This window comes from Pituophis catenifer, unplaced genomic scaffold (assembly GCF_029215685.1).
Source record: "Pituophis catenifer annectens isolate HBS135680 unplaced genomic scaffold, rPitCat1.0.hap2 SCAF_2, whole genome shotgun sequence".
In the NCBI taxonomy this organism is placed as follows: domain Eukaryota; kingdom Metazoa; phylum Chordata; class Lepidosauria; order Squamata; family Colubridae; genus Pituophis; species Pituophis catenifer.
The window spans coordinates 278,645,114-278,667,411 of NW_027256882.1; the positions used below are offsets into that span (position 1 = coordinate 278,645,114).

At 41.1% G+C, this 22,298-nt stretch overlaps 1 protein-coding gene across 1 annotated transcript; it reads left to right on the top strand.

The window, feature by feature from the left end:
• Positions 1–4,866: 4,866 nt before the first annotated feature.
• On the top strand, positions 4,867–22,254 carry CPLX4 (complexin 4). Its single transcript, XM_070935967.1, has 3 exons — positions 4,867–5,033; positions 8,140–8,227; positions 22,027–22,254. The coding sequence occupies exons 1-3, from the start codon at positions 4,867–4,869 to the stop codon at positions 22,252–22,254; spliced, it is 483 nt and encodes a 160-aa protein (XP_070792068.1).
• The last annotated feature ends 44 nt before the right edge of the window (positions 22,255–22,298 follow it).

Genomic DNA, 22,298 nt, shown 5'->3' on the forward strand with positions numbered 1-22,298 from the left:
GAGGGTAAAATACAGTAAAGCTGTACTCGGAAGCATTGTTAAGACTGGGCTTTATATCCCAAGAGTAATTGGATCACAGCAAGTGGACAGATTTCAATATAAGGTCCCTCAAGTCCTAACAAATCCATGAAATGCACATAATTTTGAAAGGCGTTTACTCCATAACTTGCATTTTCACACATCTATCATTCTGTGTGACATACAATGAAACATTTCTAGTCTCGTTTTGAATTTTGGTAGAAATACAATGCATATTTTATGACCTGCCTGTAGTTTTAATGGTGGTGGCAATCAAATTATTTTACAGGCCCATCTTGAATAATGATAGAAGAGAGACAATTTGGGATAGTGGACAAGGCATCAGACTAGAAACCAAGAGGCTGTGAGTTCTAGTCTCTCCTTGGGTACTGAGCCAGTCGGTGTTGTGACCTAGGCCTAAGTAGTTATTACCAGACACAATCAGTCCTAAACAAACATATTTTATTAGAACAGCTGAGAATTACTTCATTCTCAGCTTAATCCAAATTAATTCCAAAACAAGTCCTTCAGAAAAAGTCATTTGGCCTTATCACAAACCTTTGACTTCTTTGGCACCCTGCCGAAGGATTTTCTTGGCAAAGCCCCATGAAGTTCAGAAACAAGAGACCCCGACAAGAAACAAATGTAGCAAAGTTGCTTTTCTACAAAGACCCCAAGAGCCTTTGCTGCTCTTTTAAGCCTTATGGGAGGGGCCAATCATCTCCTTGCCTTACTCCCGAGTCGTCCTTTTTGCTTTAACTGCTCTTCTGCTCAACTCTTCGCATGCGTGCACTATGAACAGGCTCCTCCTGTTCCTCTGCCTCTCTGCTGTCGGTCTCTGGAGGCTCCGGAGTCTGTGCATCGCTTCCAGATGGCCCTGATCCCATCTCTGTCTCTGATGCAGAGCCCTCATCCGGGCCTTCCCCTGACTCTAGAACTGGCCCATTGTCCTCCCCAGCCTCCTCACTGTCCGACTCCGCTGCCAGCTCTGCAGGCTGCTGGTGGACCACAACAGTCAGTTGTTTTTGTGCCAGTCACCCTCAGCACTAGTAAGGAGGAGGCAATGGCAAACCACTTCTGAAGAACCTTGCCAAGAAAACTGCACGGACTTGTCCAGTCCAGGCAGTTGCCAGGAGCCGTTGTGACCCTGACTCCTGAGCCTGTCCTAACAGAGGAAGAGGACTCAGAAGGTGATGAGGAGGAACTGATAAGGCCTCCCTCTCCAGGACCCTCCTCTCTGGCAATGCCTCAGGTTCCATCCAAAGGCCAAGACGAACAGCTTGGGATATGCCAGGAGGAAAGCATATCGGAACAACAACAGATAGGGAGCGAGGATGATGAATCCTGGCTTGATCCCAGGCAGCGTCGGAGGGAGAAGCGTGCGCAGCAATGAAAGAGGCATGGGAGGGCCAGAGATTGAGCTGAGTCACTGAGCCACACCCCACAAGGAATAAAAGTGGGTGTGATTGCTATTCAGGCTTTGTGACGGTCAAAGTTAAAAACCTGAGAGTCATATCACGTTACCTGAAATCTGGCTTGTGCATATTTGGCTAACTCTTGCTTCGTGGATTACTTTTTGCTACTGAACTGGACTGAGGATAAACTCTCTCTTGCTTACTGTGAGTGAAAACTGACTTGGCAGGCATTTCGCAGTTTACTGCCAAAACTCTTATCTGCAAGGGTTTCTAGTCTGATTGCTTAATAAAATCTTGGCAGGTGTGCCTGGTTGTGTGTTTGCCTGTGTGGGGAAGGGGGACAGAACAGGAGCCAGGACAACCCAAAAGTTTCTGTGTGCACACACAAATGCCAATAATTGCAGAATTCTCTTTAACTGGAAGTACAATTCATCTGCTGGTGAAATGCAGTTTTTGATGGAAACTTTGGAAACGTAATTGCCAATTCTTGTTTGTTTTTGAAGAGTCCTGTTCTGTTTGTATGTTGAAAATATGTTCAGACTCTAGAAAGAGTGCAGAAAAGAGCAACAAAATGATTAGGGGAGTAGAAGCTAAAACATGAACAGTTGCAGGAACTGAGTATGTCTGGTTTCATGAAAAGAAGGACTAGGGGTGCCATGATAGCAGAGTTCCAATATTTCAGGGGCTGCCACAAAGAAGAGGGAGTTGAGCCATTCAAAGCACCTGAGGGGCAGGACGAGAAGCAATGAATGGAAACTTATCAAGGAGAAAATTAACGTAGAACTGAGGAGAAATATCCTTAGTTACAATTAATCAGTGCAGCAGATTGCCTCCAGAAGTTATGGGTGCTCCAACACCGGAGTTTTTTAAGAAGAGATTGGACAGTTATTTGTCTGAAATGAATAGGGTCTCCTGCTTCAACAGAAGGTTGGACTATAAGACCTCTGAGGTCCCTTCCAACTCTTATTCTGTTGTTTCCAAATTAAAACATCGAAATAAATCAAAATTTGATTTGATTTGATTGAATTTTATTTGAAGTTATTCTTAGGAAAACTTTTGGTGATTTTCGCAATGTCACGTGCTGATGATGAAAGGAAGACTATTAACTTATTCTTTAGATTATTCTTTGTCTAATTTTTAATCCCCTTCCTACAAATTAGAAGTTGGTAGTTGATCTACCAAGATCCTGAAAATTTTCCAACCAAGACTTGATTTCTTCAGGTTGAGGGTTTCTACATATGAAGTTTCTTTGCTGACATGTGATATATCTAGCTGAGGGGCATTAAAAACAATGGGAAGTTTATATGCTGCAAAAGTGCCAACTTTCATCTTTAATGAAGAGAATGCTTCCGGATTCCAGCATTAGTAGAAAAAATTTATCTATCTATCTATCTATCTATCTATCTATCTATCTATCTATCTATTTATCATCTATCTATCTATCATCTATCTATCTGAATAGCTACATCAAATACTTTGCCTGGAAATATGCCCACTTCTTCTTCCTTACCTCAAAGTATCCCTAAAAGTGAAATTCTCCGGGGTTAGAAAATTGTCAAGGGACAATTTTATCAGTGTGCCATCCAATAAGTGGATATTTTGTAATTGGCTGCCCTCCAGCATTAGGTAGAGGTGCCGGGTGTGCATATGTTACGTTCTCAATTTTTTTGGCCCAGAAAAGTTGGGTACTTTTGCTCTATGTGGGAATACGTACCATGTATTGGTAGAACCTGTGAGGTGATTCCTGTTTTAAGCACATAAACATCCAGTCCACTAAGGCAGACTCAGAGCTGCTCTGAGATTGCTTCAGTCTTGTTTCCAAACGAAAGACCTGCTGATAAGCAAATTGTTATGCTGAGGAGTGGATTTGTTTTAATTCGGTACCGAAGTCCATTAAAAGGATCAGCCAAGAGTGACTTCTTCTGTGTGGCCTGTTGTAATGGTGACCCATAGGAGTTCCTTCTCATCCAACTCAACGTTAAAAATAATTCAGATTGTTAACTTACATTCAATTTAATAGTACATTATTATCTGGGCCATGGTGCTGTTTGAATTAAGAGAAGTGGCCACCATCTTTTCTGACACAGTTCTCTTGATGCTATATTTGTTCTGTACATGACCTGCTTTCAATTAACTTTTGGTTTGATTGAAGTCTCTTTCATTCCTCTATTTCCAATTACAAATTAAAAATCCCTGTGTATGAGAATTGGGTTATACAACAGTCTATCTCACACCTCCTGTGATACCTTACCTTGAACCCATCTGAGTTAGCTCTGTTGCTATGCCATGATTACCAAAGATGAACCGTTGTTTTGATCATCTAATCTTCAAGATTTGCACAAGATCCCAGACTAAATAAACCACACCCACCCATTTAACAGTGTAGGTTAAAGTAGGATTGGCTAGCTTGTGGATCAATAGATCTCAAGACCACAGCCATTTGAGTTTGACAGGATAAAGCAGAGGTCTTCAAACTTGGCAGCTTTAAGAGTTGTGGACTTCAACTCCCAGAATTCTCCAGCCAGCTGTGCTGGAGTTGAAGTCCACAAGTCTTAAAGCTGCCAAGTCTGAAGACCTCTGGGATAAAGGATGTTCTTGATTTGACCTGGAGAATAATAATAACCCGGAAGTGATTGCAGTCAAACCTCCAGAGAGATTCATAGCTGTCATTAACAAATCACTAAAATGTGCTAAATCTTTAGAGATCACAACTGTAGAAAGATATAGAATGTTGTTCTAGCATAAATTTATTAAAATCAATCAAAATATCAAAATATGGGGAAAAATATATATATTGGAGAGACTTAATGCCAGTGGATAAAATATCCATGAATAAAAGGATTGGTTGTCATTTAAAAGAAGGACCTACACAACCATTCAAATCTCTTTGATCTTTCTAACCTGATTTATTGTTGACCTGTTCCACAAAATTCACATAATCAACCTCGTCCAGCTATTAGAATTCAAACAATAGGGCCATTAGTGGCTTATTTTATGCCTGAATGTATGCGAACAAAAGAAAAACAAATTAGATCTCTAAATTTCTCGTCTCTCTTTTTCCCCCATCTCTGGCCCACCCACCCCTCCACATCTCTTGAAAGAATAAAAATTAGCTTAAGGAATTAATACAAAAAGTAAATACAAAATCTAATGATGTTTCTGCCCCCCTCCCTCCTGGTAATCTGAACCATCTGCCTTGGCCTGCTAAGGAGTACACCGCCTTAATCCAGATTAGAGTTGACGAACTGTTTCTGGCATAGAGTTTTCCCTAATACTGTGCCCTAGAAGAGCTGTTCAGGGCTGTTGAAATTTCATTTGTTGATTGGTTCATTCTTTTTTCCCTTTGGGCTGTGGGTTTCCTGGTGGCGTGGCGTGTTTTTTTTTGTTTTGTTTTTTACCCCACTTGGCAAGGTGAAAAGAAAAAGGGGAGAACATGGCTTTCCTAATGAAAAGTATGTTGAGTAATCAGGTGAAAAATCTGGGGCTTTCTGGAGGGGGCGAAGAAAAGTCAGAAGAAGCAGCCCCTGCTGACCCAGCTGCAGCAGCAGGAATGACCCGGGAAGAATATGAGGAATATCAAAAGCAGGTGATAGAGGAGAAGTAAGTACCCCTTCCTATGTTTTCAGTGTGTAAACTGATTTAGATTATTTGAATTCACAAGACCAGAAATCCAGGGAGGTAGATGCTTTAATCCCTGTGGATTAAGGTTGTACCACTACTTATTCTCCAGAAGCATTTCTAATTTTCCATAGTAGTATCTTCACAGAAATAGGACCCTTTCCTTTGAATGTTCCCCTTCTTCCAGATTTCTAGGTTGGGGAAAGAGGAATACATAATGCGCCCACGATATTTCCTAAATGTAAACACAGTTACAAGCTTGTTTAGGAATGGAATTTCATAGGCTTCTTTAGTGCTCATCTGAATCAAATACTTTTCAGAATTTTTCTTTTCCTGTATTGGGTGGAAATTTTAAAATTTGTTTTGTGTAAGATAGTTAAATCCAATAAAGTTAGATTTACTCTATTTTAAAACAAAAGTGCAGAGAAAAGCAACAAGGATGATTAGGGGACTGGAGACTAAAACATATGAAGAACGGTTACAGGAACTGGGCATGGCTAGGCTAGTGGAGAGAAGGACCAGGGAAGATATGATAGTAGTGTTCCAGTATTTGAAGGGCTGCCACAGAGAGGAAGGGCTCAAGCTATTTTCCAAGGCACTTGAAGGTCAGACAAGGAATAATGGATGGAAACTGATCAAGGAGAGATTCAACCTAGAAATAAGGAGAAATTTTCTGTCAGTGAGAACAATCAACCAATGGAACAGCTTGCCTTCGGAAGTTGTGGGAGCTTCATCACTGGAGGCTTCCAAGAAGAGATTGGACTGCCATTTGTCAGAAATGGTGTAGGGTCTCCTGCTTGGGCGGGGGGTTGGATTAGATGACCTACAAGGTCCCTTCCAACTCTGTTAATCTAATCTAATCTAATCTAATCTAATCTAATCTAAATGGCAACTGTGACATGCCTCTTAAAGTCTAAAAGTACTGTGCTCTTCCTTAAAAAATATTTTTACTCTGATGTTTATATAATGACATAGGAAACTGCCTACAAAATCAATATTTTAAATACCAATTAGTGTTTTTTAGGATATGTGCAATATTAGTATTCTACTGTTAGTTGTAATATTAGTATTAGCACTTGACCAGCAAAACAATAGGAAATAAAATGAAAGCATATCGCTACTACTATTCTAGCTACAAAAATAATTGAATTTCAAGCCTCTAGGACATCATTTCACTAATGATCAATTACATAATGCTTAGCTAAAGCTACACTGTAAGATGATTAGAGGTGAGAGGTTAATGTTCTATGGAATTTGACTCTCCATAGTTATATTTAGTAGTAGTCCTCTTCACAAGATGGGCCTTGATCCACAGGAAATTTTAAGGGAATGTTTTTTCTTTCTTGCATGGGAAAATGAAAAATGTGTCCGGGGAGCAAAATAAATCTGTATCTTTCAAGATCTGGATTCATTAAAATACCTTTCATGAAGTTACTTTGTTTCTACTATGGGTATTTGATTTTAATGGTCAGAAGGTGAAGGAGTCAAGTAGCGTCTTTTCAGATTAGCATGTTTTGCTTATGTCTTTTTTAAATAAAATAAAAGTCACCCCAGAGAGCTTAATCGGAGCTATAAAGTCAGCCGTCCCTCCCACTTTTTCTAAAAGATCAATTTTGTCACAAAATTCAACATAGCGAATTATTCAGACATTAAATGACCCATAAAAGGTTGCAAGATGACTCAAGTTCACAGCCTGGAGTAAACCCCCTAGTAGCCCTGTTTCCTGTAACAACTACATTGTCAGTGTTCAACCCATAGCAAGATCATCAAAATATCCCCTTCAAAAACATACAAAGGGTAGATGGTTTAAGGAGCCTTCAAATTATACCTATTGAAATGCTGTAAATTTATATATTGGCAACGTTTTTCCGAAGTGGTTTGCCATTGCTTCCTTCCCAGGGCTGAGAGAAAGTGACTGGCCCAAGGTCACCCAGCTGGCTTTATGTCTAAGGCAAGACTAGAAATCACAGTTGCCCAGTTTCTAGTCTGATGCCTTAACCACTTACCAAACTGGCACCTGCTGTAACTATTACTTAGCCATAAAACTAATGGCTCAGTTAAAATGCAACTAAACCAGAGAACATGAGCCTGATTTTCAGAACCATAGATTTATCATTATATAGTTCATTTCAGTTCATAAACTCATTCAAAGACATGAGAAAGCCATAAATATTGGAGCTAGTTCCATACATCTCCTGCTCAGCATTCTAAACCCAATGTCAAATGGACATTCCAATGGAAAGAAAACTTGCTTTCCATCATATGAGGGAACAACAAGTCTTCTTCTCTATTTTTAATTTCATAACTTTAAATGGACACTAAATGAACTGTTGTAAGTCGAGACTACGTGAACTTTGTGTCAGTTGGTTGGGAGAAGTATTTAGATAAATATAATTTATATTATATTTTAATTGTTAACCACTCAAAATCGCATTGACAAGGCAGGCAGCCATATAAATCAATACAAATAAATAATCCTCCAGATTTTGAGGGTTCTTCTATTGATGAGCCTTCTAATACAAAGGTGTCAAACTCAAGGCCCGGGGGCCAGATTCGGCCTGCAGGATGCTTAGATCTGGCCCACGGTGCCACCCTGGAAATAGGACCGGCCCAAGCTCCATTTTCGCTGGCAGAGGGTTTCAGGAGGCTGTCCCAGCCGAAAACGGAGTTCATGAGGGTTGCGCGTGGTCCCCTCAAGCTCCATTTTTGCTGGCAGAGGGTTGTAGGAGGCCATACCAGCAGAAAATAGAGCTCACAAGGCCCCCGAGCTCTGTTTTCACTGCAGGAGGCCATTACAGCTGAAAACGGAGCTCAGGTTTTTGCTTGCAGAGCTCTTGGGCCACCACAGGCGTCCCCTGACACAAGTGACATCATGCAGGCCATGCCCACCCTGGCCACACCCACCCCAGCGCCCTAAGGTCAAACACAACCCTGATGCAGCCCTCAAATCGAGTTTGACACCTCTGTTCTAATAAGATGAATGAATCCAGTGGTTGCTTCCAGATGCTCCTTAAGAGTGTCCCTCAGCCTGATGTTTAGCTGGACCTGCTCAGTTGATTCTTACAAAACCTCCCATTTGTGCCTTCAGGATGGAAAGAGACGCAGCTTATGCACAAAAGAAGGCTGGACGAGCTGTTTTGCGGGTTCACTTGCGAGAGAAATACAGACTTCCAAAGGCAAGACCTCTGTCAAAAAATACTGTTTATTACAATCTTGAGAACATATAACATTCATATAACTCAGTGCAGCGATGAAATCCAAATTTTTTTATTTCTGGTTCTGTGGGCGTGGCTTGGTGGGCATGGTGTGGCTTGGTGGGTGTGGCAGGAAAAGGATACTGCAAAATCTCCATTCCCACCCCACTCCAGGGAAAGGATACTGCAAAATCTCCATTCCCACCTCACTCTGGGGCCAGCCAGAGGTGGTATTTGCCGGTTCTCCCAACTACTCAAAATTTCCGCTACTGGTTCTCCAGAACCTGTCAGAACCTGCTGGATTTCCCCCCTGACTCAGTGGTTCTCAAATTGGCAACTTTAAGATGTGTGGACTTCAACTCCCAGAATTCCCTAGCCAGCATGGGCAATTCTAGGAGCTGAAGTCCACACAACTTAAAGCCGCCATGTTTGAGAAACAGTGATGTATCTGCTTTGCAATTTATCTTTTCTGTCCTTTCTCAATGACCCCCAAATTTTACATGATATGTAACATGCTGAATGTGCCAGCCAAGACTCGGGTTAGATATCTTTTCAGGAAAGATTTTAAATGGCATTTTATTTGTATTGCAAAAATCCACGGCATAGAGATAGAAATGGAAATAAAGCCACAAGGCCAGTCAGAACGATGTACAGGTAGACCTTGACTTATGACCACAATTTAGGACCAGAATTTCTGTTACTAAACAAGGTGGTTGTTAAACAAGTTGCCCAATTTGACATTCTTACTTGCCAACACTTATTAAATGAATCACTGTCGTTTTTAAGAGAATCACATCTTCCACTTACAACCACAATTCAGATTGGAACTTTTATTGCTATGGGAGGTGGTGGTTAAGTGATTAGCATCTGATTCTGCAACATTTTTTTTGCTGCAGTCATTAAGTGAATCACATGGTCATTAAAGGAATCTGGCTTCCCCCATTGACTTTGATTGTTAGAAGGTGGCTGGGAAGGAGTGGTGCAGTGGCCTAGAGAAGGAGCTCTCGCCTCACAATCAGGAGACTATGAGTTCGATCCTAGGTAATAGCAGATATTTCTCTCTCTGGGAACAATAAATAAATACCGTATGTACTGTGAGCTCTGCATTGGTGACAGGAAAGGCATCCGGCCAGTAAACACTCTGTTCCATTTAGTTGCCCCAACTCCACCCCAATGTAAGGGAATAAGAATGGAAAGGAATGGAATGGAATGGAATGGAATGGAATTCTTTATTGGGCAAGTGTGATTGGACACAGCTGCAACCATTGTCAATACATGCCAATTGTCGAGAGCCCAAATTTTGTGAAGGGAAAAAAAGGGTTATTTCTCTTAATTCTTGTTAGGAAATGGGGTTGAGGGGTACCCCAGACCGTGAACCAGCTCATGAGTAAACACACTGAGACTGAAATAATTCTGACAGAGGAGTCTTGTGTAAAAATATAATTTACTTTAAAACATTTAAAAAGCACTATGTCTTTAAGAAAGCACATTAAAAACAAAGTCTTATCTGGGTATGTGAAGCAAGGCTATCTCCCTAGATTCCTCTCCACAATACCAAAACAGTTCACAAGAGAATAAAGCTAGCATGAAGGTAAGCAGCTTCAGCGTCGATACATCATCAAGGCAATCAAAATGGGAGCAGCACAAACATCACAGCTGAAAGTCACCTGAAGTAAAAACAGTTCAAACAGCAAACATTGCTTGAAGCTTGTGGGAGGAAAAAGGTCCAGCAACAGCAGTCCCGATGATAGCTTGCGTGCTACAAAACAGCAAAAGGCAAGCATCCGTGGGAGTTTCTCTGCAATGGCATCTGGAGTCCTTATCTGCATTCTTCTCCCATCTGCGGCGTTGTACTAAGCTTCTTGCAGGAGCTTGCATTTAGGCCTAAACCAGGAGTCTAGGCCCGAGTAGTAAGCGAAAAGGTCCTTGCTTATATGGGGAGTTAACCTGCAATTAAATAGGGCGGGGAAGGCTTGCAGGTAATTACAAACAGAAGATGGCTTGATTGAAACCATACTGTTTGTGAGTAGGCAAGTAGCCACAGCAATCCTGGAAACACTCGTGACAATTCTCTCCCCAGGGTGTTTTTAACCTCTTTTGGTGCTTCTGTTATTGGGCACCCTTGGATCATCGTCTAGCCTTCCCACAAAATTGCTAGCATCTCATACAAGGCCATCAAAATCCCTTAAGAATCCAGTGAGACTTTAGGAAGTTTCAGCATTCTTGCCTGAAATTTTGCAAGCCTACCTAATTTCTAAAAATTGTTTTATTTTATTGTGCATCCAGGGTTAAGCTTCTTAAGCATGCTTTATGGTCAGAACCTGACTTACACAGGTAGTTCTTAACTTAGGACCAAAATTAAGATCAGAATATTGGTTACTAAGCAAGGCAGTTGTTAAATGAATCGTGCCCAATGTTATGTCTTTTTTTGCCATGGCTGTTAAGGGAATCACTGCAATGAAGTGAATCATGCAGTCATGAAGCAAATATAGCTTCCCCTATTGACTTTGCTCGTCAGAAACTAGTTGGGATCACAGATGGACTATCACATGATCTTGGGATGCTGCAACTGTTTAAAATACATACCATGTTTCCCCGAAAATAAGACCCTGTCTTATATTTTTTTGAACCCTGGGATAAGCGCTTGGCCTTATTGCCATGCTCTCAAAAGCCCAATTGGGCCTGTGGTGGCTTGCTCCTGGTTCGCACTGGTTCGCAAGAACTGGTAGTAAAAATTAGTAGTAGTTCGGAGAACCAGTAATAACATTAGCTGGCCACGCCCCCTAACCGGTCCCCGGCCCGGTTGCCGCTCGCTTACCCTGCCCACCTCATCAGAGGCTTTTTTTTTTCCTTTTAAAAGCATTTTTTCTACAACCTCTTTGGCCAAAAAAATGCTTTTAAAAGTAAAAAAAAAAAAAGCTTCTGATGATTTCGCGGCTCAGCTGGGATCGTCAGAGGCTTCTGAAAGCATTTTTTTCTGCAATCTCTTTGGCCGAAGAGGTTATAGAAAAAAAAAATGCCTTTAAAAGCCTCTGGCGATCCTAGCTGAGTTGCCTGATCATCAGAGGCTTTTAAAAACATTTTTTTCTGCAACCTCTTAAGGTTGTAGAAAAAATGCTTTTAAAAGTTAAAAAAAAAAAAGTTGGCCATGGCCACCCAATCACATTACCCCCCACCAAGCCACGCCCACAAAATAAGCCATGCCCACAGAACCGGTAGTAACAAATTTTAGAACCCACCCCTGAATTGGGTTTATTATCAGGGGATGTCTTATTTTGGGGGAAACAGGGTACTGGTTGCCTCCTCTGTTGACCTTCTTTTATCTGCTTAATCAGTTTGACTTGAACAATAATTGGTTCGGTCTTTTTAAAAGTGTTTCTTGCAATGTTCGCTTTTTACATTGCTTTTCCATTTCGAAGGTAACAGAAATAAAATTTGCAAATGGAGAAATGTTACACTATTATCCGAGAGCAATTGCCACTGAAGTTACTCCTGATTAGACAAACATTGAACTGCATTGTGAGAAAAGACACCAAGAAGATTGTAGACCATGTGTAAAAGGGCAGCTATAAGGAAGCCCATCTACAGTCCGAGAAACAAGGTAGCCTCTTCCCTCCCCATCTCTACTCATCTTACTCCTGTCTAAATACTACTCCCTATTGTAATTTAGGGTTCTTTTTTTTATTGATCTCTTAATGACATTCATGCCATTAATATGTCGGTCCTTGTAGGCCCGCTGTTCAAGTTCTCACAACTTTTTGGTATAGAGACAGATATACCTATGTAGCAGGGGTGAAATCCAGCAGGTCCGGAGAACCGGTAGCGGAAATTTTGAGCAGTTCGGAGAATACCACCTCTGGCTGGCCCCAGAGTGGGGAGAGAATGGGGATTTTGCAGTATCCTTCCCCTGGAGTGAGTTGGGAATGGAAATTTTTCAGTATCCTTCCGCTGCTACGCCCACCAAGCCACACCACTCCAAGTCACGCCCACAGAACCAGTAGTAAAAAAATTTGGATTTCACCACTGATATGTAGATACTTAACGTTAGAGTAGCTATTGATCAATATATCTTTACTTGACTTAGTGTTTCTTAAATTTGGCAACTTTAAGATGTGTGGACTTCCAATTCCCAGAAATCCTCAGCCAGCCAAGCTGGATGAGGATTCTGGGAATTGAAGTCCACACATCTTAAAGTTGCTAAGGTTTGGGGTGGGGGGCGAGAAACTGACCTGGGCCATCTTTTCCTAATCTTCTGCCCTTCAGATACGTTGTTGGTACAACTATTAAGATTCTCCCTCTTTGGGAATTTGGCAGATGATTTTTTCAGAGCTCCAGATATTATTGGAATCATCCACCATGCTAAAACCATTTACTGTGCCTTTGAAAATTAAGGGGTTTTTTTTCCCCAAGAGGAACTAATCTGAAGTGCTTTAATATAAATAGTGCAGGAATCAGGAGAGAATCATTTAAATGGAAGACACAAACAGTCTGGCGTATACAAAGGGGCATAATGAATAAGGATAGTCCTCGACTTATGATCACAATTGAGCCCAAAATTTCTGTTGTTAAGCGGGACATTTGTTAAGTGAGTTTTTCCCCATTTTATGACTTTTCTTGTCACCGTTGTTAAGTGAATCACTGCAGTGGTTAAGTTAGTCATATGGTTGTTAAGTGAATCTGGCTTCCCCATTGACTCTGCTAATCAGAAGGTCACAAAAGAGGATCACGTGACCCTGGGACACCGTAACCATCATAAATGAATGAATTTTGATCCCTTGACCATGGGATTGCTGCAATGTGTGAAAAACGGTTGTAAGTCACTTTTTCAGAGTGATAACTCCAAACGGTCACTAAACAATCTGTTGTAAGTTGAGGACTACCTGTAATGAATAGATCTTGGACTGGGGATACCTGAGGTTAGACTCCTCAGCTTCACCTAGCCTCTCAGAGTTACTCTAGGGAGAAAATGGATTTGTTTCAGTGGTGAAATCCAAATTTTTTTACTACCGGTTCTGTGGGTGTGGCTTGGTGGGCGTGGTGTGGCATGGTGGGCGTGGCTTGGTAGACGTGGCAGGGGAAGGATATTGCAAAATCCCCATTCCCTCCCCATTCCAGGGGAAGGATATTGCAAAATCTCCATTCCCACCCCACTCTGGGGCCAGCCAGAGGCGGTATTTGCTGGTTCTCCGAACTACTCAAATTTTCCACTACCGGTTCTCCAGATCCTGTCAGAACCTGCTGGATTTCACCCCTGATTTGTTTCCATAATTCTATCTTGAATTTCCTGGAAGAATACAATAAGAAGTCTATTTTGCTAACTCATAAAAACGGAGACAGCATGCTGTGGTTACAACAATGCCTGTTAAACATTTTGCACAGATGTTTCAAGAGGTACTTAGGAAGCCATAATATGAAGCCATAGAAAAGTGCAAGATGTAAAGCTTAAGGGTATTAAGGGCAGTCTTACATGACAAAACATGTCCTCAATGAGCCCATTAAATCCTAATAATGGGATTGTCAGGAAAGATTTGTCATTGGAAAGATGTTTTCATCCATGAATCGTGTAGCTTGTTCCTAAGTGAAGCTTACCATGTTGATCAAATTGCTTCCCCACCCCCACCTCCTTGATTGGGAATGGTGGGAAATATCTGCTATCTAACCGAGCTGTGCTTGCTCCAAAAACGATTTTTTAAAAATGCTTTGATGTGCAGGAAGCAGGAATGTAGCAGCTCTTTAAAGCAACTGCATCTTTTTGCAGAGTAGGGCATCTGCCTACTCCATAATGATGCAGCAGCTTTAAAGATGAAGCAGCTTTTGCATCTGGCCAAATATGAGATTATTATGTCCCAAAGTCATGATTGTCCCCAACTAGTCACAGGGCTTTAATTGCTAGAGATTGCATTCCTAAATTGTATACTAAAAGAATTAGTAGTAGAAGGTATAACTGGACCTCTATAAAGTAGATCAGAGAAAGTGAGAATGAGAATGAGGGGGGGGGGGAGGGAGGGAGGCTGGAAGGAAGGAAAGGAGGGAGGGAGGGAAGGAGGGAGAGGCCATGATCACTGTACAATGCCCTTCAAGAGCTGGATAGCTTGGCTAACTCCTTAACTACAGATAGTCCTCAATTTATGAGCACAACTGGGGCCAGAATTTCTCTTGCTAAGAGGTGTGATTGTTAAGCGAGTCACTGCCGTTTTGAATAAATCCAGCTTGCTGGAAGCTGGCTGGGAAGACTGCAAATCATGATCACATGACCACAAGATGCTGCAACCATTGTAAATGCAGTCATTAAGCAAGTCACCACGGTTGTTAAATGAATCCAGTTTCCCCCATTGTTTTTTACTGGCCGGAAGCCACGTGGGAAGGGTGCAAATTGGGATCCTGTGACCACAACAGGGTGGGTTCTAAATTTTTTTACTACCGGTTCTGTGGGCGTGGCTTATTTTGTGGGCGTGGTTTGATGGTCATGTGACAATTCTTTAGGATTTAGCAGAGGTACTTGTCTACCAGGCTTTTAACTGCTTGAAGAGCTGTACCAGTCTACCCATTTGTTTTTGGAGGCATCGGTCTACCCATTTGTTTTTGGAGGCACTGGTCTACTCATTTGTTTTTGGAGGCACCGGTCTACCTATTTGTTTTTCAAGCGCACTGGTCTACCACCACACTGCCTTTTAACAATGATAAGCTGCAGGGCGGCCCTTTGAAGCCCCTCGGCAAGAGTTTAAACAGTTTTTTTCCTTCTAGCCGATCAGCTGGGACTCGGGAGGCAGCGAATAGATTGGGGGTGGGGTCAAAAAAAAAGGTAAGAATAACGCGGGGGCGAGTGGGAGGGCCCAGCTCCCGAACAAACAGAACCGGTTTGGTGACATCATATCGTCACCGCTACCGGCTCAGCCGAACCGGGCCGAACCGGGAGGAACCCACCACTGGACCACAAGATGCTGCAATGGACATAAATCTAAGCTGGTTGCCAAGCACCTGAATTGCATCCACATGACAATGAACGTGGTGCAACAGCCATAACTTTTTCATTGCCAGTGTAACTTTAAACCACCATTCAAACAAATGGTCATAAAATGAGGATTATTTGAAGCTATTTCTTTCTAGCATGTATTTCCAAACCGCAGTTTGAAGACACGAAGGCAGATAGCAGCTACTTTCAGTGGAATCTTACAGCTTCTTTTTTTTCCCCCACTGTAAGCATTTTTTATTGAGTTATAGAGTATTATAAAATACAAAAGTAAATAAAAGAACAGTGAGGGTGGGAAGGGAAAGGGAAGAGAAGGGAGAAAAGATGAAAAGATGGGTGTGGGGGGAAGAAAAAGAAGCATTGACTTCCCACTCTCTCTGTTACAGAGAGAATAAGGCATTAACATCAAATCACAACTTTTTGCATTTCCATAATCTGTATTCCATTTCTGTAAAGATCTATCAGTCTAATCTGCAAAACCCAAAGTCAGAGTTTCATTCTTTTTCACATCGAGCACAAAGTTCAGAAGCGGTCTCCATGTGGAAACAAAAAATACTTATGTGTTGTGGCCCCGCCCTCTGAGCCTATCTCATCGGAGGAAGAAAGCTCCGAACATGAGGAAGAGGAGTCAGCCAGGCCTCCCTCTCCAGGGCCCTCCCCTCTGGCACTGTCTCAGGTGCCGGCCGAGGGAGAGGAGATTAGCCAGGAGCCAGGTGTCTCGGATAAGAGCGAAGGAGAGCCGTCATTCCTGGATGCACGCCAACGAAGGCGTGATAAACGGTTGCAGCAGTTAAGGAGGCGTGCTAGGGATTAGAACTGAGTCACTGGACCACACCCCAGAGACTATATAAGAGAGGGTGGTGGCTGGTAAAACTCCGTGACGAACAAAAATGAACTTTGGCTAGTCACTTGAACAACGTCTGAAGCTGCCGAAAGGGATATTGTTTTGCTGGACTATTTGCAATGCGTATGTAATTTATGTTATCTGTTGCAGTAAAAGCTCTTGGCAGACGGTGATTATATTGCTGCCAAGTTTGAGATAACGACCTGTGTGCGTGCCAAGTACTTTCTTAACCCTCGGCTGGCTGTGTTTGTGTGTGTGTGTGGACGGGGACAGATCATCATGTTCTTTTCTTTAATCAAAGTGGTCGATTTTGCCATTTCAGCCAATTCCATCAACTTTGGCAACCATTCGTCCATAGTAGGAATCGAAGTGTCCTTCCATTTTTATGCATACAATAGTCTTCTGCTGTCAACATATATAGTAACAAAGTTCCAAATATTTTCTCCAGTTCTTTTTCCATTAGGCCCAAAAGGACAAGTTCTGGTTTCATTTTTATTTCCATTGTCAAAATTTTCTGTATTACAATATGAATCATACTCCAAAAATTTTTTGCTTTATAACATGTCCACCATAGATGATAAAAAGCTTTTACACTTCCAACATTCATCTGACATACCTTTATACATCTTGGATAACTTATCTGGTGTTAAATATCAACGATACATCATTCTGTAGAAATTTTCTTTTAGATTATTATTTAATGTAAATTTTAAACCCTTTGTCCACATATTTCCCCATTGTTCAAGCATCACATTATAGCCAAAATTCCTTACAATTTCTTAAAGGATCTCTAAATAATTCTTCCCTCCAACCAGGTAGACTTGGTGGGAAGTATAGTCCAGAGGTCTGTAACCTTAAACACTCAAAGAGGCATTTGGACCCGTTTGCCACAGAAAAGAAAACACCGGGAGCCACAAAACCCTTCCTGTGCCTGACTATTTCTTGAGCGGCCACAAAACTAGCATATGTAGTTGAATTAAACGTTCTCTTTTCTTCTGAAACTTTTATTTTCTTGGATTTATCCATGGTTGGCCTACCGGAGGTTGAATAAATCGCGTGCTGGCGGGTGTCGCACATTGGCGGTTGTGATGCATATTTTGAGTGACAGGGAGCCACAGCAGAGGGGTGAAAGACCCACATGTGGCTCCAGAGCCACAGGTTGCTGACCCTTGGTATAGTCCAACACAACTGTAAGACAACAGGTTAGGGAAGGCAGCTGTAGGTAACCGCAATTTATAACACAGCTTAGCTTGGAACATCTGGTCTTTACATATATTTTAAATAAAAGGGCAGCTATAACTTTTGACATTGCTTTTCCAAATTTGGTGCCCAGCAAATGCTAACAAGGCCCATAAAACCCATTCTAGCCATTAGGGTAGGAACCAGAATAAGAGTTGGAGGGGACCTTGGAGGTTTTGTAGCCCAACCTCCTGCTCAAGCAGGAAACTCTGTATTATTTCAGACAAATGGTTGTCCCATCTCTTCTTAAAAATTTACAACATTCAAAACTTCTGGAGGCAAGTTGTTCCACTGTTCTGTCGGGAAAGTTTTAGGTTAGTTCTTTCCTTGATTAGTTTCCATCCATTGCTGCTTGTTCTGCCTTCAAATGATTTAGAGAATAGGTTGACCCCCTCTTTTCTGTGACAGCTCCTCAAACATTGTCACCCCAGTCCTTCTCTTTGTTCGTCTAGACCAGAGGTCTTCAAACTTGGCAGCTTTAAGACGTGTGGACTTCAACTCCCAGAATTCTCCAGCTATGCTGGCTGGAGAATTCTGGGAGTTGAAGTCCACACGTCTTAAAGCTGCCAAGTTTGAGGGGCCCTGGTCTAGACATACCCAGTTTTATTTTATTTTATTTTATTTTATTTTATTTTATTTTATTTTATTTTATTTTATTTTATTTTATTTTATTTTATTTTATTTTATTTGTCAAGAACATACTAGATAATATATATAAATATAAGCATGAACTGAATACATAAAATAGATACGAATAGAGGAAACATTAGGACAGGGACGATAGGCACGCTGGTGCTCTTATGCACGCCCCTTACTGTTCATCATATGTTTTAGCCTCCGGCCCTTTAAACGTCTTTGTTGCTCTTCTCAGCATTCTTCTAGAGCAGAGGTCTTCAAACTAGGCAGCTTTAAGACTTGTGGACTTCAACTCTCAGAATTAGCTGGCTGGAGTATTCTGGGAGTTGAAGTCCACAAGTCTTAAAGCTGCCAAGTTTGAGGACCCCTGTTCTAGAGTCTCAACATCTTTTTTATATTGTGGTGACCAAAACTGGATGCAGTATTCTAGATGTGATCTCACCAAGACAGTGTATAGCAGTATTAATACTTCACATGATCTTGATACTATTCCTCTGTTGGTGCAGCCTAGGACTGCATTGGCTTTTCTTTCTTCGGACTGTCTCAGTCAGTTGATGAAGTTAATGAGATTGCTTTGGAGTCTTCTCCAAACTTATCCTTCTCTCCAAATAATGACATGCAATCAAAGGTGGGCTTCAAATAATTTAACAACCAGTTCGCCCCAGCACCAAAAATATGAGCGTGTGGCTTAAAAAACGCAGCTAAATAGGACACAACTACTGGTTCACGCTGAACCCATCCTTGCATACAGTCATTATTTCTGTAGATGACTTTTCTCCAAAGATGGATCATCTAAGGAGCTAATGAGAAGATGTAGGTTTTTAAGCTTGGCATCCTCTTGACTGATCCAGTTGGACCAAGCTGGAATCTTGACATTTTCCCCTCCCCATATAGAATAGAATAGAATAGAATTCTTTCTTGGCCAAGTGTGATTGGACACACAAGGGATTTGTCTTGGTCCATACGCTCTCAGTGTACATAAAAGATACATTCGTCAAGAATCATAAGGTACAACACTTAATGATAGTTGTAGGGAACAAATGAGCAATCAAATCATATTAGGAAACAGTCAATCAATAAATCGTAAGGATAGCAACAAGGTTACAGTCATACAATCATAAGTGGGAGGAGATGGGTGATAGGAACGATGAGAAGATTAATAGTAGTGCAGACTTAGTAACTAGCGTTGAGAGAATTATTTGTTTAGCAGAGTGATGGCGTTCGGGAAAAAAATGTCCTTGTGTCTAGTTGTTCTGGTGTGCAATGCTCTATAGCGTTGTTTTGAGGGTAGGAGTTGAAACAATTTATGTCCAGGATGTGAGATGTAAATATTTTCACAGCCCTCTTTTTGACTCGTGCAGTATACAGGTCTTCAATGGAAGGCAGGTTGGTAGCCATTGTTTTTTCTGCAGTTCTAATTATCCTCTGAAGTCTGTGTCTGTCTTGTTGGGTTGCAGAACCAAACCAGACAGTTATAGAGCTGCAGATGACAATCTAATCACATTGGTGACATTACTACAAGTAATCCTCAATTTACAACCACAATGGAGCCCAAACTTTCTGTTGCTAAGTGAGAAATTTGTTAACTGAAGTTTTTTTACGACCTTTCTTGCTACAGTGGCTACAGTGGAATCACTACAGTTGTTAAGTTAGTGACATGGTTGTTAAGTGAATCTGCCTTCCCCATTGACTTTGCTTGTCAGAAGGTCACAAAAGGGGATCATATGACCCTTGAACATTGCAACAGCCATAAATAGGAGTCAGTTGCCAGTTTTGAATACCTGACCATGGGGACGGCACATCAGTTGCACATGTGAAGAATGGTCATAAGTAACTTTTTTCAGCGCTGTTGTAACTTTGAATGGTCACTAAATTAATTGTTGTAAATCGAGGATTACCTGCAATTTCTCCTCTGAAGCAGTAATGAAATCCAAATTTTTTTACTATCGGTTCTGTGGGTGTGGCTTGGTGGGCGTGGCTTGGTGAGCATGGCAGGGAAAGGATACTGCAAAATCCCCATTCCCCCCCCCCACTCCTGTGGGAAGGATATTGCAAAATCTCCATTCCCACCTCACTCTGGGGCCAGCCAGAAGTGATATTTGATGGTTCTCCGAACTACTCAAAATTTCCACTATTGGTTCTCCGAATTGCTCAAAATTTCCACTATCGGTTCTCCAAAACCTGTCAGAACCTGCTGGATTTCACCCCTGCTCTGAAGTAACTGCAAAGGCGCGCAGAGGTTGTGTCAGACCAATTCTCTTTGGCTGCCAGTAAAAATTCATCTAGAAAATCCACCATCTCAGGATGTTGAGATCAACAGAAAGAGAGTTATTATCTTTTTATGAACAAATAATGCCCTTTACATGGTGTAGCAAGTGGATTAAATAAAATGGAACGTTACCTTGGTAAATTTAAGAGAAAACACTTTCACTCCCACATTTTGTATTATTATAGAATCTGATCTGTCCACAGCCAGGAATTGTTTTCTCTGGTGATATGATGTAGTGGAAACAATATTGGACTGTTACAGGAGACTGGATTGGAAGAGAAATGTCAGAAAAAGAGATTCAAAATGAGTCTCATTTAAGGCTGAAATTTGATTGGCTGCCATGTCACACTGGAGTTCTCCTTCTTTGCAAAGACTTTTCATGAGCAATTAAGTTATATTTGTCCCGGTTCTCACCTAGATTTTATGCATGGCTGGGCAGAACTAATCTTTGTTTTAAAATAATCCGTGTTCCTCTAATCATAAGAAGAAACACAACAGGCTTTTCGGCTAGGCAGTTCTGATGTAGTGCATGAAATGAACTATATAATCTGGATTATTCTCCTCGAGAGAAAGAAATTATTCTCCATTGACTTTGCAGTCCTGAAATCTCTCATTTTAAATTTGATCTGGCCCTACTGCTTTTTCCCCCCAAACCTGAAGTTTATTCTATTTTTTATGACATTTTGTTTTGTTTGTTTGTTTGTTTTGTTTTATTTGATTTGTATACCGCCCTACTCCCGAAGGACTCAGGGCGGTGAACAGCCAAGCAATAAGATACATAAATACAAAAATTTAAAAAACCAGTTAAAATCAAATTAAATCATTTTTTGGCCCAGACAAATTAAAACACCCCAATAATTTAATTTAATTTTGCATAGCATTTTATGCACTTTTCTTGTAAAACCCCACCTGGAACAGCATACCCCTTCCAGATCAGATTGGCCCCTATTCTGCTGGACTTTTGCAAAGTGTTGAACAGCCAGATTTTGGGGGCCCAGGAGGTTAGATCGCCCACTGAAAGGTCTCTGTGAATTGTTTTGTTGGGCTTGGTTTCTGATGACCACTGTTGGTTTTTCATTCTTTGCTAATATTATTTTTATTGTTTTAATATGTTGTTTGTTCTACATTCATGACATGTCTAATACATTACACATGTAGTGTGGCTATATTATGTTTATCCTTCTCATCTGTTCCACTACTTTCCCTATTGGTATCATTATTATGATTGTTATCCTTTATTTTTATAATTATTATTGCTTGTTGTTTTGCATGTACACTGAATTTGCACTGACACAAATTCCTTGTGTGTCTAATCACATTTGTTTCCCTTCCCTTCCCTTCCCTTCCCTTCCCTTCCCTTCCCTTCCCCTCCACTCACTCCAATCCAATCCAATCCAATCCAATCCACTCCAATCCACTCCACTCCACTCCACTCCACTCTACTCTACTCTACTCTACTCTACTCTATCTACTCTACTCTACTCTATTTCTAGTCTAGTCTAGTCTAGTCTAGTCTAGTCTAGTTTAGTCTAGTCTAGAGTGCCCATACAAATTCACATTCGGTATTAACTTCTACACATGCTAATTAAGACACAAGAACTATTAAAATATAGTAGAATTCCTAAGTAAGTTTGCAAATAATTGCTCCTTCAAGAACTGTTTCCCCAGTCTCATATATCTTATTTTGGCCTACAGAATTTATTTTTTTCTTCTCTTAGCATTTTAACACCTTTTTTTTAAAAAAAAATGTAGTTAGCAAGGGAGCTAACAAGCTTCCCATCCATATATATGAATTCTTATTTTTCTTTTGCTTCCTTTCTCAGAGTGAATTGGATGAGACTCAGATTCAGTTGGGTGGAGATGACGTGGACTTGCCAGACGACCTCCAGAAGATGGTAGCAGAGGATCAAGAAGAAGAAGAAGACAAAGATACTCTTTTAGGACAGCTTCAGAACATCCAGAATATGGACGTGGATGCTATCAAAGAAAAAGTCCAAGCGACTTTCACTGATATTAAGCAGTCAGCTGAACAAAAATGTTCTGTAATGTAGTGAAGACATTTCACAAGACCTAGGTACAAACGTCCATAGAAGTG